General features: G+C 41.9%; 2 protein-coding genes across 2 annotated transcripts in view; one reads left to right on the forward strand and one right to left on the reverse strand.

The window, feature by feature from the left end:
- Nucleotides 1-399, reverse strand: part of WRNIP1 (WRN helicase interacting protein 1) — a 67,613-nt gene extending 67,214 nt beyond the window's left edge. The window contains exon 1 of the mRNA XM_068107198.2: nucleotides 311-399. The gene's annotated coding sequence lies outside the window, so the exon portion shown is untranslated. The remainder of the gene's footprint in view (nucleotides 1-310) is intronic.
- Nucleotides 9-17,914, forward strand: PDRG1 (p53 and DNA damage regulated 1). Its single transcript, XM_068107199.2, has 5 exons — nucleotides 9-152; nucleotides 4,562-4,634; nucleotides 10,272-10,346; nucleotides 11,779-11,859; nucleotides 17,765-17,914. Exons 1-5 carry the CDS (start codon nucleotides 69-71, stop codon nucleotides 17,845-17,847), a joined length of 396 nt encoding a protein of 131 aa, XP_067963300.2. The 5' UTR covers nucleotides 9-68; the 3' UTR covers nucleotides 17,848-17,914.
- Nucleotides 17,915-19,914: the final 2,000 nt, after the last annotated feature.

The raw sequence follows: 19,914 nt of genomic DNA on the forward strand, positions 1-19,914 counted from the left end.
GTTAAAATACGCGCCAAGTGCAGTGCACGAATCACGATCGATATCCGATCACGTGATCGTCCGCAGCGATGGCGCGCGGACCCGAGGAGGTGTTCAACTACCTGACCGAGGTGGAGGAACTGGCTGAAGACGTGCTGGCAGACAGGCAGCAGGTACCGGGAATCCGGGATCGTAAATCAAATGTATCTCTATCTGTGTCGACACAATACGTATTTACTATTTATTAAAGAGAGTACGTGTCCGACTTTATCCTATAAAGTTTATGTGCGCCTCACGTTGGCGAGCGCCGAGTAAAACTAAAAGCATTTACCTGCTCTACCTGGTCGTTCCTCCACACAAAAATCACTCGCAAGTTTACACCGATATTTAGCAAGCACGGATCCCTCGGCCTCACCTGAGGCCTACTTCCAAAACGCTCTATTTTTGGTTTTGCTTATTATAATTTTAGTCAATTATTTTTAATCGTTAAATTATTTTTGCAATCAGATTTTTAAATGGCGACGATATTCGCGCCAGAAGCTCTGATTTGCGCCCTCCGTTCTGCCGTCCGTCCGCCACGTGCCCGTTTATTTCACTGCGACGTCATGACGTCACCGAGCACTGTTTTTCATGGCAACATCCCTGCATTCTCCCCAAGCTGAGAGTACAAATTATCCAGCTAACTCGGTGGAATTTATGGCTTGCCTTCGATTCGAAAGGTACGATGTGATCTTTGACGTGTACAACCATGAACCACCCGGATTCAGTCTCATCCAAAGAGCGCTTTCCTCCAAAATAATAATAACAAGTACCGCACAGATACATTCAAATTACACCGCCCCATGCCAAATAATGAAATATCCTACAGCGCGGCATTGCCGGGGCGCCGCAGGCGCCCGGCAATACCGCAGTGCAGCTCATAGAGGCTGCATTGGGAGGGAGAGGTGTACACTAATTGATTGATTAATTGTATAATTAAAATCAATAAAAGATTATCACAAAATATTTTCTTAATCAATTGGCTAATACCATAACAAAACCACTAGTGCTTCACCCGAAGATGTATCTTTTAGAAATTTCATTAAATAAGTCATGAATAAAAAATTAAATAATTAATTGATTAATCAATAAATAAATAATTAATCGATTAAATGATTAATCAATAAATCAAAAATATCCTTCATAGCCACATCACTTGGTCACTGTCATGTCCAAATATTAGCTTCCCAGCTCAAAAGGTGCCCGAGATATTGGCCAAATGAGAAAGAAAATAAATAAATGATTAATAATGAAAATAAATAAATAATAATCATTAAAAAATTAAATTATTAATCGATTCGGTCACAGAACACATAAACCACCACCATTTCATCCGAATCTGTAACTGAAAAAATATATATTTTTTTTTAGTAATTAATCGAATAATTAAATAATTAATCGATTAATTGATTAATTGATTGATCAATAAATCAAAAATATCCTTGATAGCCACATCACTTGGTCACTCATGTCCAAATATTAGCTTCAGAGCTCAAAAGGTGCCTGAGATATTGGCCGAATGAGAAAGAAAATAAATAAATGATTAATAATGAAAATAAATAAATAATCATTAAATAAATTAAATTATTAATCAATTCGGTCACAGAACACATAAACCACCACCATTTCATCAGAATCTGTAACTGAAAAAAAAAAAATTTTTTTTAGTAATTAATCGAATAATTAAATAATTAATCGATTAATTAATAATTAATTAATCAATAAATCAAAAATATCCTTGATAGCCACGTCACTTGGTCACTCATGTCCAAATATTAGCTTCAGAGCTCAAACGGTGCCTGAGATATTGGCCGAATGAGAGAAAATAAATAAATGATTAATAATGAAAATAAATAAATAATAATCATTAAATAAATTAAATTATTAATCAATTCGGTCAGAGAACACATAAACCACCACCATTTCATCAGAATCTGTAACTAAAAAAAAAAAAAAAAAATTGTCATTAATCGAATAATTAAATAATTAATCGATTAATTGATTAATCAATAAATCAAAAATAGCCTTTGCAGCCAAATCACCTGGTCATTGGCATGTCCAAATATCAGCTTCCTAACTCAAAAGGTGCCTGAGTTAATGGTCAGAAGAGAAAGGAAATTTGATTAATTAAATAAGTACTTAATTAATCGCTAATAATTAAATAACTCCTCAATTAATTGATTATTCAAAAACAAAAAATACGGTTTTTGACAAAGGACTTGCTCACTATTGTGCCGAAATTTCAGCTTCCTAGCTCAAAGGATGGCTGAGATATCGCCCGGACAAACAAACAAGAAAGCAAGAAAACAAACAAGAAAGCAAGAAAACAAACAAACAAACAACCAGAGTGAAAACTGAGTACTCCCTTTCAGCGTGCGTCATTGCCGAGCCCCCTTCGGTGCCCAGCAATGACGATTTACAATGCCTGGAGATGGCATAGGAAAGGTGCGGTGTACAACAAGAAAGCAAGAAAACAAACAAGAAAACAACCAGAGTGAAAACTGAGTACTCCCTTTCAGCGTGCGTCACTGCCGAGCCCCCTTCGGTGCCCGGCAATGACGAATTGCAATGCCTGGAGATGGCATAGGAAAGGTGCGGTGTGCAACAAACAAGAAAGCAAGAAACCAGAGTGAAAACTGAGTGCTCCCGTTCAGCGTGCGTCATTGCCGAGCCCCCTTCGGTGCCCAGCAATGACGATTTGCAATGCCTGGAGATGGCATAGGAAAGGTGCGGTGTGCAACAAACAAGAAAGCAAGAAACCAGAGTGAAAACTGAGTGCTCCCGTTCAGCGTGCGTCATTGCCGAGCCCCCTTCGGTGCCCAGCAATGACGATTTGCAATGCCTGGAGATGGCATAGGAAAGGTGCGGTGTGCAACAAACAAGAAAGCAAGAAACCAGAGTGAAAACTGAGTGCTCCTGTTCAGCGTGCGTCATTGCCGAGCCCCCTTCGGTGCCCAGCAATGACGATTTGCAATGCCTGGAGATGGCATAGGAAAGGTGCGGTGTACAATTAAATGTCCCAGAAGTTTTGAATGGAAATATTTACAATTTGATCAAATCGTTATTATACATGTTAAATGCCATGAAAGTAAACGACTGATTATGATGTGAAACTGTTTACCTATATACAGGCTACACCATCGAATGTGGACGGAGGTTGTTTTCACCCCTGTTTCAGGTTTGTCTGTCTGTCTTTGTTTGTCTGTCCTTTTCCTTTTTCTGTTTGTCTGACTTTGTTTGTTTCTTTGTCTTTGTTTGTTTGTTTGTTTTTTGTGTGTTCGTTTGTCTGTCTTGTCTGTCTGTTGGTTTTGCTATCTTGTCTGTCTGTTTGTCTGCCCCTCTGTCTGTTTTTTGTCTGTGTGTTGGTGTGTTTGTCTGTCTCTTTGTTTTTTATGTCCGTTTGTATGTCTATTTGTCTGTGTGTTGGCCTGTTTCTCTGTCTGCTTGTTTGTCTGTTTGTTTGTCTGTGAGCAGGATATCTCAAAAAGTTAAAGATGGATCAAGGATTCTGACGAAACTTTGAAAGGTTCAGTGTGTGACAATAACAAGCCAATTCGATTTTGGTTCAGGTCCGAATCCAGATCCGGCCTTTCAGTGGATGCAAAACATGAACTAGAACGGCACTCAGTTGAGAGCGTACCTCCGCCAGGTGAACAGTTTACGTTTTGTATCCCAGAGTAGACCAGAAAATCACAATACAGAATCACATTTAATCAAAATCATCCATCCACCATTTTTTGAGATGTCCTGTTACATCTCGTTTTTTGGTTCTATCTCTCAATAATGAAGAATCACTTTAAAAATTCTACAGCCGGATTCAGATCCGGATCTTCACCAAAATTGAACCAATTCTTCATTGTTACACACACACAACCGGTCCACCAAGTTTCGTCCAAATCCGTCCATAACTTTTTGAGATATCCTGCAATGTATCGTTTTTGTCCCTATTTCCCCAATGGTGAAGAATCACTTAAAAATCATAGTAGCCGGATCCGAATCCGGATCTTCACCAAAATCTAATAATTTCTTCCTTGTCACATACGCTACATCTCTGCCAAATTTCGTCCGAATCCGTCCACAACTCTTTGAGATATCTTGTTCACAAACAGACAGACAGGGGTGAAAACATAACCTCCATCCACCTATGGTGGCGGAGGTAAATAGTCAGCCTGGCGGAGGTATGTGCTCTACTCAGTGCCGTTCTGGTTATTCGTAATAAGCATGCACAACCATCCTCAACACCATGATGTTGAACATCGGCCGAAGTCCTCTCTTTTTTTTTTCTTCCACCCTTACCTTTTCACCTTTATTTGCTTCAAAATTCGTTTTCTCTGCAACTGCTTGACTGATTGACACAAAACTTTCATCATAAGAGCACCTACCCTTGGAGAATCTTTATGTTTTCCAAAGGTCTGTTTTCTGTCGGCATCAGTTGCAGGATGTTTCACGTACTGCATCAGAAATTAATTACTCTTCCACACAGTGATGAAGGATAATACACACAATCCTGCCCTCATCCTGCTTTATTGTTTTCATCTTGCAGGTTATTGACTTGGGTCAAAAGAGAAATTTTAACCGTGAAGCTATAAGATCACTGCAGAAGGAAAAATCAAAAGGTGAGATCAGCATGTGTTGGATAAGGTGGTGTCGCATTTGCTTGGCAAAACCACTTTTTAATGAAAGTTTCTTACATCTTTCACATTCACTGTTGATTGTGCCATTTGATAGTCTTTAGGAAGATGATGCATTACGTGAAAAAGTATTCAAAAAGTATTCGTAAGATCTTATTCTATTTGCAAGAGTGGAATGAAGATCATTTTCTAAGATCAATTGGGCTGACAGGATGGTCTAGAGTCTAGACTCTAGAGGTACGCACACTCACCTCCAAGCAGTCTAGCCGGGGTTTGAATCCTTACCTTTAATCTCAGTGTTTCACAGGCAAGGCATCAACGTGTGTGCCATCTCTCGGATGGACGTTAAACTGAGCGTCCTGTCTGCCGGCATTAGTTTGTGCATGTGAAATATCCCATGGTGTCCTTTACAAAGAGTAGGCGATCCTGGACAAATTCCAATTTCCTGCCCTAACCAGCAGAAGGCACTGCATCAGTGGCACAGCTGCACCTTCAGCCACTGGTGCCACTCCGTAGCCTTATGCTGCATACACAAGAAGAAGAAGACGACCAAGAATAAGTTTGTTGTGTGATTATTTGTTTTCAAAACAGCACTGTCTATCATTGGAAATCTTATTTTACATTTAATTGTTATGAATTATTAATTTGTTGGGATTTTCAAATCGAGTATCCCTATTATGGAGTACGGCAGTACTTCATATGGAGGGATGATCATGGAAAACTCCCATCCACTTTAGGACACATGCAAGGACGTGTAGGACACGTGGTACATGTTGCACTTTCAAGGCAAACAGACAATGCGGAAACAGCGAATGCCAAACCATGATCCAATAAATTCCTCGTTCCTGTGCCACCTTCAGTCGAACATCAGGCATGGACAGCCAGTTCATAAATGACTTGGGAAAATAAGTTACTGCAGCTGAACACACCAGAAGGTGGGTTACAATGTTTCTATATGCGGTTAATGGCGAAATTGCAAATGCAGAATCCACGATTGTGTTTACACATGAAAAATTGTGGCGTCTCACGGGTGGAAACCGAGAATCTCAATTCCATTGAGGAATTGCTAAAGTTGCGAATGTGTTTACACGTAGAGAAAGATCAGCATCATAGGGGGAAAGCACAAAATCTCAATCGTATTGAGATATTACCGAACCAGCTAATGTTTCCACATGCGGTAAATGACGAAACTGCTAATGCCGAACACGTGAATTACTGTACAGGTGGAAACTCAAAATCATATTTGTATTGAGAGATCAATAAAACCTCCCACCTACCTTAGGACACCCCTGTGACCCCAAAATGTTCCACAGAAAGTTTGGTGGGGATAGCTTCAAAATTGAGAGAATAGTTTGGGGAAGGACACACAAATGGACGGATGGACAGGCAGACAGACACTCCTGTTTTATAATATTGATTAAGCATGTATTATTATTTTTAAACCAACTGCAAACTCTGGACTTAACTAAAACAAGCCAGGATTGAGGCGGTACCTTTGATTGAACCATTCGCCCCCAAAATCCCACTGGATATTCCCTTCCCCACCCCCAACCCCCCAAAATCAATAGAAACAACTATTTAAAACATTTAAAAACATAGAGGTATGGAATCAATACCAAGATATTAAAACATATACAACAGTAAGCGTATTAAATTCGCTAATATTATGATAAAATATTTATAATTATCTTCAAAAGAAGTTGCACAAATACAAATTGTGACACTAACTGATGGGAAGCTCTGCATTTCCTGGTTGAGCGATTGTGAAGCTAGGCACGGCCATCTTTTAGCTCCCAAAAAAATGATGCTCCATTGGGTGATACGCACTGATGGCTGTATATGACCTCACTAATCTGTACACGTGTATTTTGTGTTCTTTATTAGCTTTTATATATTCTCACTCAAAACAAACAAACAACAGAAACAAGAAAAAACATTTTAAAAATGTAAAACATAGAGGGATGAAATCTCAAGAAACAAGCAAACAAGGTAGGAATGTCACCACAATGCAGCACCACAATACGATCACACAATCCTCTTATGGATTGCCATCACAACATATTTTGACGTTGTTCAATTCCAATCCCAAAATAACAAAAGTAAAATATCAAAATATGTCATGATGGTAATCCATAAGAGGATTGTGGTGTCGTATTGTGGTATCATCCCTACCTTCTTTGTTGTACACCGCTCCTTTCCTATGCCATCTCCAGATGCTGCATGATTCATCGCCGGGCACCGAAGGGGGTGATGCACGCTGAAAGGGAGTACTCAGTTTTCACTCCGTTTGTTTTCTTTTTTTGTTTGTTTGTTCGTTTGTTTGTTAGTTTGTTTGTTTGTCCGGGCGGTATCTCAGCCATCCTTTGCGCTAGGAAGCTGAAATTTCGGCACAATAGTGAGCATGTGCTTTGGCAAAAACTTGATTTTTGTATTTTTTGATTATTGAATTAATTGATTAATTATTTAATTATTATTATAAATTCATTAAGTACTTATTTATTTCCTTTCTCATCTGGGCAATATCTCAGGCACTCTTTGAGCTAGGAAGCTGATATTTCTTCATGACAAGGACCAAATGATTTGGCTGTAAAGGGTTTTTTTTGATTTATTGATCGATTAATTATTTGTTGATTAATCAATTTATTTAATTTTTCGATTAATTAATTGTTTAATTTTCAAAGAGTTACAGCTTCGGATGAAACACTGGTGGTTTAGGTATGCTATTAGCCAATTGATTAAGAAATTATTTTATGATAACTTTTTATCGATTTTAATTACGCAATTAATCAATCAATTATTGTACATCTCTCCCTCCCATTACCATCTCTGTGCTGCACGGCGGCATTCCCGCACACCAGCAATGCCACGCGTTGGAGGATATGTCATTTATTTATTTGGCATGGGACGGTGTACTTTGAATGTATCTGTACTTGTTTTGTTTTTTGTTTTTTTTTGGACATTTCCTCCCTTTGTTTTTACTCTTCTTCTTTTTTTTACTTGTACATAATATAAATCTGGTCTTGCACTCGGGTGGTATGGCCACTTGGATCCTGGGCAATTTGTTTCATTATTGCTGGAGCCTTGTCCAACTTATGGTACCTTGGGTTTTTTGTTTATTTTTTATATTTTTTTACAGGGCAAAGGCTCATCGAGGAGCTGTTACACATCTCGTGTTACACACGAGGACAGAGACATTGATCATGGTTTTGATCTGCACACATGTGCAATGACATAAATGTGGTTTTCCCAGGAAAGATCATGGCAGATTGTGAGACCCAAGAGCTTGAGTGACAGAACTTCTTGGAGAGGATTGTTGAGAAAGTAGATGGGAGGGTTTTCCAGATGGTCTTTTCGGAGAGACATAGTGAGAGTGTGAGATTTGTCAGGATTGAAAGACATGTTCCACTTGTTTGACCAGTCTGTGATTTTGTCCAGGTCTGCAGAGAGTGAGGAGGCTGCAGACTGTCGATCTGAGGGATGAGGTATGGCGCTGCAGAGAGTAGAGTCATCAGCAAAGAGATAGAGAGTATTTTTCAGAGAGTCGGAGAGATCATTGACGAAGACCAGAAAAAGCACAGGGTCCAGAACACTGCCTTGGGGAACTCCAGCCTGAACAGGAAGGGGAGATGAGAGAAACCCATTCAGGGCCACACGTTGACTACCACCAGAGAGGAAGTCAGCAAGCCTTGCGTGGACATTTCCATGGATACCAAAGGAGGAGAGTTTGGTGAGTAGAGCGGGGTGCCAGACCGTATCGAAGGCACGTGATATGTCAAGGGAGACAGCTCTGATTTCCTGTTTGGCATTGAGGACCTCCATCCATTGTTGAGACAGCAGAAGCAGCATGTCCAGATTAGAGTGACCTGGTCTGAATTCTAATTGATGATCAGAGATCAAGCCATTGGAGAAGAGGAAGGATTTGATATCCGAAGCAATGATGGATTCCATGACACGACTGATAATTGGGAGAAGGCTGATTGGTCTGTAGTTGCAAGGATCGTTTTTGCACCTTTTTTGTGCTGATTGTTGCACCTTTGCAATGTTGGCTGATTTCCAAGCTGATGGCAGATGACCTTGAGCAAAAGAGAGGGTGAAGAGAACAGAGAGGGTGCGAAAGAGTGGCGGAGCATTATTTTAGGACCCGTGGGCTGATGCCGTCTGGTTCAGTTGCAGAATCAGAGTCGAGGATTGACAGAAACTTCTCCATCTTGTCAGGAGAGAAGGACACAGAGTCCAGGAGCAGCTGGGTATGACTGGGTTCGGTGGGTACAGAGAGAGACGGGTTTGGGATACAACAAGATTTTGAGGCAAACACAGAGTTGAGGCATTCAGCTTTTTCACGTGCGGAGTCAGCTGTATAGCCGTTTGAGGTAAGGGATGGGATGGAGGGGAACAAACACCAGAAACAGATTTGACAAGACACCACCAGGATTTGGAATTGGGAGACCGGTTTGAGAGTTCAGTCTTGAGAGTAGAGAGATATTGTTTCCTGGCTCTCCTGAGGGTAGACACACACTTGTTCGGGCTTTTTGAAACGAAATGAGATTGCCTTCCGTTGGATTTGCCTTCCAGGAGGCAAAGGCAAGTTGTTTCAGGGCAACTGCCTCACCTCACCACAAGATTCCATGTACCATGGACAGGAGGAAGGGTATGACAACTAAAGACGAGATGGGATAAATCTGTGCATGAGAGAGAGCAGTTTACTTTGGAAGAATTCCAAGGATGAGTTGATGTCAGAGGCAATCGAGATGGGAGACCGGTCTAGATGATTGATGGCTGCTTGAAGACCGTGCCAGTTGGCCTGAGTGAATTGCCAGACTCGTCGATGCTGAGGAGGCTCTCTGAGAATGGCCAGAGAGATGTACACTTTAACAAGCATATGGTCAGATCATTCGTTCCTTTGCACTTCGTTCCCTTGGGACAGGGGAAACACAAGGTTAGAGCAGGAATTTTTGAATTTTTTGCCCATGGTGCTGGCGGTAGCTCGCCTACTCTTTGTGAAGGACACTGTGGAATCTTTAACATCCACAAACGAATGCCGGGCAGACGGACGCCCATTTAACATCCATCCGAGGGACGGCATGCACATTGATGAATTACCCTGCCTGTGAAACTCCGTGGTGACAGTTCATAGCTGGGTCGAGATTCAAACCCAGGCTAAACAGCTTAGAGGCGAGTGTGCATACCTTTTAGGCCATCCTGTCAGCCCAATCATCTATGGGATTAGCACCAATGTATGATTGGTTCACTGATGAACATCACGTGGATATGTCATTCAGCGGGATTCAAATGGAAAAATTGCCCCGGTGATTGCCCAGTAAACAACCATTCCACATTGACTGTTCTGACATTTTGGAAATTTTCTAAATCACCAGGTAAAACGTCTGCTAATCTCACAAAAATGCCTGTTGTGGGAAGGCAGAGAAATGTTTGTTTGAGAAAATTCAAAATTTTTACATGCAGTATTTTAATTAGACACTGTACTTCACATGATCCGCTTGATTCATCCCCTACTGATTCCTATTCTTTTATTTTTACAATTGTCGCTTTTCCACGGTGCTCTTCTCAGTTTCTCGATTGATACTCATACACTCTAACTCCATTGTTTTTGTTGCCTTCCAGACAAGGTGTGGGTATGTTTTGGAAGCACGCTTATAAAACTGACCAACCCCCAAACTCTGGACATGCTTCAAAAAGGTAATTAACAGGGATATTGGGTTTTATTTTTACTATTGGAGAATATTGTTTTGACATCACATACAGGTCGGTGGTCACTGTCTTCTACCACCTCCTTTCTGGTCTTGCACCCTCAAATACTTGGAATAATCTTTCAATCCTGACAAATCTCACACTCTCACTATCTCTCTCTGAAAGGACTGTCTGACAACCCCCTCATCTATTTCCTTAACAATCTTCTTGAAGAAGTTACAGTGCCTTCAGAAAGTGTTCACATCCCTTGACTTTTTCACATTTTGTTATGGTACACCCAGAATTTAAAATGGATAAATTGAGAGCTTTTTTGTCACTGATCTACACATAATAACCCAAAATGTCAAAGTGGAATGTTTTTTGAGACGTTTTTCCAAAGTAATTAAAAATGAAATACAAAAACATCGAATTGCATAAGTATTCAACCCCCTGAGTCAATACTTCGTAGAAGCAAGTGCCTTTGGCAGCGATTACAGCTTTCAGTCTTCTTGGGTATGTCTGTATCAACTTTGCACATCTGGATTTGGGGAGTTTCTCCCATTCTTCCTTGCATATATCATTGAACTCTGTCAAGTTGGATGGGGAGCATCGGTAAACAGCAATCTTCAATTATTTGCACAGATTCTCAGTGGAATTCAAGTCTGGGCTTTGGTTGGGCCACTCAAGGACTTTCACGTTCTTGTTCTGAAGCCATTCCAGTGTTGCTTTGGCTGTATGTTTGGGGTCATTGTCCTGATGGAATGTAAATCTTCACCACAGTTTTAGGTCTTGTGGACACTGAAGCAGGTTCTCCTCAAGGATTTGCCAGTATTTGGCTCCATTCATTGTTCCCTCTATCCTTACAACTATCCCAGTCCCTGCCGCTGAAAAGCATCCCCATAGCATGATGCTGCCACCACCATGCTTCACGGTAGAGATGGTGTTAGATCGGTGATGAGCTATGCTTTGTTTCCGCCAGACATAGTGCTTTGCATTCAGGCCAAAGAGTTAAATTTTCTCTCATCAGACCACTTCATCTTTTACCTCATGCTCTCAGAGTCTTCAGGTGCCTTTTTGCAAACTCCAGGCGTGCTGTCATGTTCCCTTTTCTCAGGAGTGGCTTCCGTCTGGCCACTCTAATTATCTGGCCACTCATGGTGCTTTCTAATTTGCATCACACAGCCTAATTGGGTGAATGATAAATACTTCAATGCCTTTCATGTGAAAATCCCAAAGCAACATACCGAATAAAAGACATTTTCTGAAAGAAAGAACGAAAGATGAGAGAAGGATTTCTGAAATAAAACTGGTTACAATCCCAGCATTTGCTGCAAACAATAGTTACAACTAAGTATGTAAATAAATACAGCTGAATATTTGTACATGAAAAGTGTTTTTGACTGTTTGAAAGGTGTTAACGTTTTTAACCTCGCTCTTGCAGACCAGGAACAACTGAATAAAGAAATTGATAAGATCCGTTCACAACTCAAAGTGAAGGTGAACAATTTGAATGATGCACAAGGTGAGTTTTATCGTTTAATTGGGATGAGTTTTGCATTTTCATTGAAAAATGAATGAATGATCGTTTTAAGGCCATTTTCCCCGCTAGAGCAGGGGTTAGCCTTGCAGGCCCCATGACAATCGTGGTTCCCCGTTTGAGGCAATGTTTTTATGGCCGGATGCCCTTCCTGCCGCCAACCCTTGGTCACGCTCTTACGATGCGCAGGGATACGGTGTACCTATTCTAAATCGGGGTACACACCGTGATCATTCATCCCAGCAAGCTGGTACTCAATTTGCCGACCTCGGAAGGATGACAGGCTGAGTCAACCCCCCTGGCGTTAATTCAGCGATCGACCGGGATCCGAACCCAGGATCCGAGGATCCCAAGCCGGCACCCTAACCGCTAAGCCAACACTAGGCGAGTTTTGCATTTTCATTATAAAAAGATATTTGTTTGTTTTTGTAAACATGATCGATGCTTGTGGAGGAACGAGAGAAAAATGGAGGGAACAAAATGGAAAGGGAGAAATACCAACAGCAGAAAAGTGAGAGTGAGATCAAGGAGAAGGGGAGAAGGACACATGGGGGTGAACAAGCTGCACACAATCTGAATGAAACAAGATAGGTTTAGCAAGAACAGGAAGGGGAAGACAGGGATGAAACAGTGAAGTAACAAACCAACTGACAACCAACAACAAATAGGCGTAAAGGAGAGGAGGAAAACACAATGACCTGGAAAAGGAGAATGCTTGAATGGGGTCAATTGGAGAGTCAAAGAGATCATGAGTATGGATAGGAGATGACCAGGTAGTGGGGAATAGCTGTTTTGAAACCTTGGAGGGAATAATGGTGCTGAACAGACTGGGGAAGTGGGTTCCACATGAGAGAGGAAAAGAGGAACAAATGAGTGGAGTTGAGAGAGTGGATTTTGGGAGTTTAACAAGAAGAGGGTTACTGGCAGACCATGTGCATCCTGCAAAAACATAAGAGGGATTGATGCAATAGAGGGCAGAGGGTGCAAGACCAAAAAGGTAGCGGACGAATACAGAGAGGCCACCAACTTGTCTGTGATGTGAAAGTAAGAGGCCTAGACATTCAACTTTGTTGCGGGAGATCCAAATCATTTTGAGGGCCTTGCTTTCCATGGCATCAAGCTGAGCAAGATGTGAAGCGAGGGCACAAGCCCAGAGGAGAGAGGAGTACTTCATCAACTGCAAATGAAGTCTTCAAGAGGTTACATATTGTGTTGGCTAACAAATTGCATACGCTAGCCGAGTACCCACCATATGGGCGATCTTGTTCCAAAAATGCAGCACATTCTTCTGACATATTGTGTTGGCTAACAAATTGCATACGCTAGCCGAGTACCCACCATATGGGCGATCTTGTTCCAAAAATGCAGCACATTCTTCTGACATATTGTGTTGGCTAACAAATTGCATACGCTAGCCGAGTACCCACCATATGGGCGATCTTGTTCCAAAAATGCAGCACATTCTTCTGACATATTGTGTTGGCTAACAAATTGCATACGCTAGCCGAGTACCCACCATATGGGCGATCTTGTTCCAAAAATGCAGCACATTCTTCTGACACCTTTATTTTGGGAGATGTATAGGCAACTTCCTCAATTGCTCCCCCAAAAAATAAAAATATATAAAAAACCAAGGTTTACATGCATGAAGCACAAACAAGCCTACTGCTTAGAATTTAAAACACCTCACTGCACTGGTAAAAGTGGGGACAGGAATACTGCACCGTAAAGGGGGGGGGGACTTGTAATACCCTCTCCCACCTGGAGGTGGCACTACACAATACACATTTACATAGGAATATTGTCTCCTATTCCCCCTCCCTTCTCCCGTCTCACCCCTTCCCCCAAGACCACCAGCAGTGATACAAACACCCCTATACACTAATTGGGGTCATGCTGATCCGATTTAGCAAGTCTGGATGCAATGGGCCCATGACTGTAGGAGGAGTAGTGCGACAAACAAACAAACACACACACACACACACACACACACACACACACCGGTCCATGAATTATAGTAAAGATGCATGCATACATACAGTCATGTGAAAAAGTACGTACACCCCATGAAATGTTTTTTAAAAATCTTTTTAACATATGTGGACATATCAATATTTGATCTTCATTTAAACAGTATATATAGATAAAGGTAATCTACTTGAACAAAAAACAATGAAGAATTGAATTTGCAATAATTTATTCAACAAAAAATTAACAGAGATGCCATTTCCTTCTGTGGAAAAAGTAAGTACACTTTTGGCTCTAATAGGTGGTATTGCCCCGTTTGGCAGAAACAACCTCAAGTAGGCGTTTCTTATAACTGTCTACCAGTCTCTGACATCGACTGGGAGAAATTTTTGCCCACTCCTCCATGCAGAATTCTTTCAGCTGTGCGGTGTTTGAGGGGTTTCTTGCATGCACAAAAAAAAAATGAATGATCGTTTTAAGGCCATTTTCCCCACTAGAGCGGGGGTTAGCCTTGCGGCCCCATGACAATCATGGTTCCCTGTTTGAGGCAATGTTTTTATGGCCGGATGCCCTTCCTGATGCCAACCCTTGGTCACGCTCTTACGATGTGCAGGGATACTGTGTACCTATTCTAAACCGGGGTACACACCGGGATCATTCATCCCAGCAAGCTGGTACTCAATTTGCCGACCTCGGAAGGATGACATGCTGAGTCAACCCCCCCTGGCGTTAATTCAGCGATCGACCGGGATTCGAACCCAGGATCCTAGGATCCCAAGCCGGCACAAGCCGGATCCGGTTTCTTGCATGCACAGCTCGTTTCAAATCCCCCCACAACATCTCGATGGGATTTAGATCCGGGCTTTGACTTGGCCATTCCAGAACCCTCCATTTATTTCTTTTCAGCCATTGCTTGGTCGATTTACTGGTATGTTTAGGGTCATTGTCATGTTGCAAGGTCCACCTTCGGTTGAGCTTCAACTCTCCGACAGATGGCCTCACATTATCCTCAAGCACCCTCTGGTACAATGAAGAATTCATAGTGGATTCTATGATGGTGAGCTGCCCAGGCCCTGATGCAGCAAAGCTGCCCCAAACCATAATATTTCCACCACCATGCTTAACAGTTGGTATCAGGTTCTTGTGGTGAAATGCTGTCTTTGGTTTTCGCCAAACATGTCTTCTGGTACCGTGGCCAAATAGCTCTACCTTTGACTCATCTGTCCAGAGCACATTGTTCCAGAAGTGCTGGTCTTTGACCAGGTGTTCATTGGCAAACTTTAGTCTTGCCCTGATGTTCTTTCTGGACAGCAAAGGTTTCCTTCTGGCACACCTCCCATGTAGATCAAATTTGTGCAGCCTCTTTCTAATGGTAGACTCGTGCACTTTGACATCAACAGTGGCAAGAGCTACCTGTAGGTCCCGTGATGACATTCTGGGGTTCTTAGAGACTTCTTTCAGCATCTTGCGGTCTGCTCTCGGGCTGAACTAGCTGGGGCGGCTTGGCCTGAACAAGTTGGCAGTTGTTTGGAATCTTCTCCACTTGTAGATGATCTTCCGGACAGTCGAATGATTGATTTCAAATTGTTTGGAGATCTTTTTGAATCCCTTCCCAGACTCGTAGGCATCTATAACCTTCTTTCTGAAGGCCTCAGAGAGCTCTTTTGATCTAGGCATGGTGATGCCGCACACTTCAACAACAAAGAGCAAACCAAACTAAACGTCTGAGGTTTAAATAAGACAGGTCCTCCAAGATCCTCTCCAACGATGTTCTACTCATTTGCACCTGGTGCTGGTGCACCTGATTCTAATTTTAGGTATTTGAAGTAGTGATAAATGTAGGGGTGTACTTACTTTTTCCACATGCGAAATTTGCATTTATATTCATTTAAATTACTAGGGCATGCCCGTACTATATATAAGCTAGGACGTGCCCGTACGTGGGTGCCCGTTCCTTGCCAAAAAAAAAAAAAAAAAAAAATTTGTGTAGGGGTGTGTGTGTGTGTAAACATCCTAGGGCGTGCCCGTACGTGGGTGCAAAAAAACATGCGTGCAAACAACAACAACAAAAAAAAACTTTGAAACCACGTGGCAGTAACGACCACAGAACCCCCCTCCCTCTATTTACATGAATGGTTTGGTCCATTCGCAACGACCACAGAACCCCCCCCCCCCCCTCTATTTACATGAATGGTTTGGTCCATTCGCAAAGCCAAAGCGAACGACCACAGAACCCCCCCCCCCCCCCTCTATTTACATGAATGGTTTGGTCCATTCGCAAAGCCAAAGCGAACGACCACAGAACACCCCCCCCCCCCCCCCCCCTCTATTTACATGAATGGTTTGGTCCATTCGCAAAGCCAAAGCGAACGGCGAACGGCTAAATCGCCATAGCTCGGTAAGTACTTGTCCGATTAATTTCAAACCTTGAAAAGGCACATCCTCGGGTCCCCAGCAATATACCTGGCAAGTTTCAAGTATATCGGACCGGTAGTTGTCGAGAAACAGCGGTCACAGACAAACAAACAAACGTACAAACGTACAAACGTACAAACGTACAAACGTACAAACAAACACACAGAGATTACTGGAATTATAGATAGATACAATGGACTACAAAATGTAAATATTTCATGATATTTGTTATTTTATATCACCTTTATCTACCAACCCCCGCTTTGCGGGGAAAAATGGCCTCTAAAGGTGGTTATATATTATTTTTACCTTTATCTATCAATGTTGTTGAAATGAAGATCAAATAGCTGTATGTTGAAATATGTTGAAAAGGTCAAAACTTTACATGGGGTGTACTTACTTTTTCACGTGACTGTACATACATACATACATACATACATGTGCACACATAAAAATAAAAAATAAAAAAAAACCTAAAAACACAATACCGGCTTTCCTGATATATGGTGCAGTAATACAGCTGGAGCAATGATAACAAAACTATACCTTTGAAGCATCAAGGTGGTGACATTCACCAGGTGAAGTGGACAGATTTTTACCTTAACCCACCAAAATCAGGTCGGAAAAGTTAAAACAACTTTGGCAAAAAAGAAAGTCCCCATGAAGCCAACGACACCACAGAAGGGTGCGTAGACACAAGGTCGATCCTTTATCATATGACAATGTAGATTACTGGAGTTACCATATTTTAGAGATTATGGTGTTTTTTTTCATTTTCAATGTACCCATTCACTTTTTAACTTGGAAAACCTTACCCTTTCAAGGATACCTCATTTCGATTAAGTTGGTTTGTATTTCACTGACTGCACATAATTGGTCTAAAGGTATGTAGCAAAGGAGCATGATAACTTGAATGCATGGTTTAAATACAACAACACAACAGGCATTTTAAGGCCATTTTCCCTGCTAGAGCGGGGGTTAGCCTTGCGGTCCCCATGACAATCTTCTCCATTTTGCCCTATTTTCTGCATCTCTCCTTGTTAACCCCCTTGCCCGCATTTCTTCTTCCACCATCTTTAGCCAAGTCTTTCTCGGTCTTCCCCATCCTCTACTTCCTTCTACATTCATTTCCATCACTCTTCTCAACCAGTCACTTTCATCCTTCCTCAACACATGACCAAACCATCTCAACCTGTTCCTCTTCACAGCATCACTCATAGGCTCTATTCCCATCATCTTTCGCAATTCATCATTTGTCTTCCTCTCTCTCAACGATACTCCGCACATCCGTCGAACCATTCGCATTTCCACCCTTTCCAGCCTTCGTTGCTGCTCTACATTCATTACCCATGTCTCGCTCCCATAAATCATAACACTTCTCACACATGCAGCATACACCTTTCCCTTCAGCTTCAACGACACTCCCCTCCTCGTCAGCACGCCACTCAGTTCCTGAAACTTCTTCCATGCATGGTTTAAATATTGAATTATTTTTCCTTCCTTCCAGGGAAACCAGAACTGAAAGGTTTCGATCTGATACCTTTGATGAAGATGGAAATGTCCTCTATTCACCAATGCTTAAACAGATGATACAAGAGGGAACAGTTTGGTTGCTGTACATTGAAATATCAATAAAATGATTGTTTCTTTTGGTGAATGTGTTTTATCGTCTGGATAATTTGAAATATTACCCTGCCCATTGTGCAGAAAATGAAGATGATTAATGTAGCTGATTTCTTTAGGTCTGAGTTCCTCACACTGGGTACAAAGTATTCTACAGCAGTGATAAATGAAGTATTAGACCGGCATTCAGTAGAGCGCATACCTCCACCAGGCTGAACAGGTTATGTTTTGTATCCCAATGATAGGCAGATCTGCATCCGGACTTTAACCAAAATCGAATTAGCTTGTTGTCACCTACCCAACTCATCCATCAAGTTCCGTCCGAATCCGTCCACAATTTTCTTTGAAATATGCATCATTTTCGGCCCTGTCACTCTGGTGACGAACACTTAAAGAATTTCAACAGAATCTCGGATCTTCCCAAAAAGCGAAGCAATTTGTCCTTGTCACACACCTGACCTGTCCACCAGGTTTCGTTCGAATCTATCCAAAACTTTTTGAGATATCCTGCTCACAAACAGAGGCAGACAAACAGGCTGTATAACAATTACAAGTGGAGGTGTGCAGAAAGCCATTTTGGCTCACACCCCTCCGACAAGGTTGGAGACGGGGGAAGTTAAATTGAGCTCCGTCTAACCGACCGATCATCTGTCCATGCACTTTTGCGTTTGCGATATTTCAAAAACTGTCGAACATTTAGCTTTCATATTGCAGATATCTATTTTTCATGACATTATCTCTACCTGATTAGATCACTGCTGTGATTGGCTGAATTTTGTTGCCATGGCAACCATATCAGTAACTCGACTTGTGTCCGTGATATTTCAAAAACGTTTGTGTGTGTGTGTGTGTGTGTGTGTGTGTGTGGGTGGGTGTGTCGTTGGTTATCTCCATAATTTGGGTTTTAGAAGGTGGAACGGAGTCCTCCCAGGGCCCAAAGCATCCACCTCCACTTCGGTAAGGGATAACAGTTCATGGACCAAGGTGTGTGTGTGTGTGTGTGTGTGTGTGTGTGTGGGGGGGGGGGGGGGGGTTTGGAAGAGGATAGAGAAGATCAAGTATAGAGGGAGGCAACTGAATGCAGGGTTGCCGCACCTGTATGGGCGAAGAAGTTCCTGTATGGAAGAAGAAAGCGAGGTCACGGCGAGGTCACGTCTTTTCGAATCTGTTCCATGCGCTCATGCTTTCGAAGCTAAGTAATCTTTCACAATTGTGTTTTTGTCGAGACTGTATCTATCTTTCGGTGTGTGTACCTATAGCGTGTCCTTAGGAAAATTTTCGGTGCTAATTTTTCGTACATGTATACACAATCGTCGGTTAATGCGTATCGAGTATTCTGAGGCCTAGTACTCGTAGGCTTAGGCTACCGTAGCGTCTCCGACCTTGTGGTTTTGTTTTTCTCTCAGCGGTTTGTCGAATGCGCTGCAATTATTTTCGTTCTCTGTTTCGTCCCAGTCGTTCACCCCATACCTCCTTGTTTAATATCTCTACTCAAAAAAAAAAAAAAAAAACACAAAAAAATATTTCCTTCTCAGGTCTTATTCGTTTAATTGTTGTTCTTATTTGTTCGTTTGTTCTTCGTTCACGTTGTTCGCAATCACACGATCACGTGGTTAGAAATGTATAATCTCTCCCCTGAACAACTATTTTCTCTCATATATTATAACACCTTTTTCTTCTTCTCCTACAAAAGGATGCCTTCGTCTTGCTCACCAAATCTATTCATTCCAAAAAAATAAAACAATACCATCTCTTACAGTTCCTCTTTTCTACATTCCCTAAACTCTCCAGAACTCCACCCCTCCTTCAGCATCCTCAAACGTATTTTTGACTCGAAGGTCTCAAACTCATTTTGCAAAAAATGTTCGTTTCCCATGAATCGTACACTTTTCAAAATCCAATCTCACCCCTCCCCTCCAAATCTTCCCCATCCCCCCTTCCCTCCAAAACTTTCCCATCCCCCCTCCCCTCCAAAACTTCCCATCACCCCTCCCCTCCAAATCCTCCCCATCACCCTTCCCTTTCAAATCTCCC

Source organism: Myxine glutinosa, chromosome 2 (genome assembly GCF_964187855.1).
Source record: "Myxine glutinosa chromosome 2, kmMyxGlut1.1, whole genome shotgun sequence".
Classification (NCBI taxonomy): Eukaryota; Metazoa; Chordata; class Myxini; order Myxiniformes; family Myxinidae; genus Myxine; species Myxine glutinosa.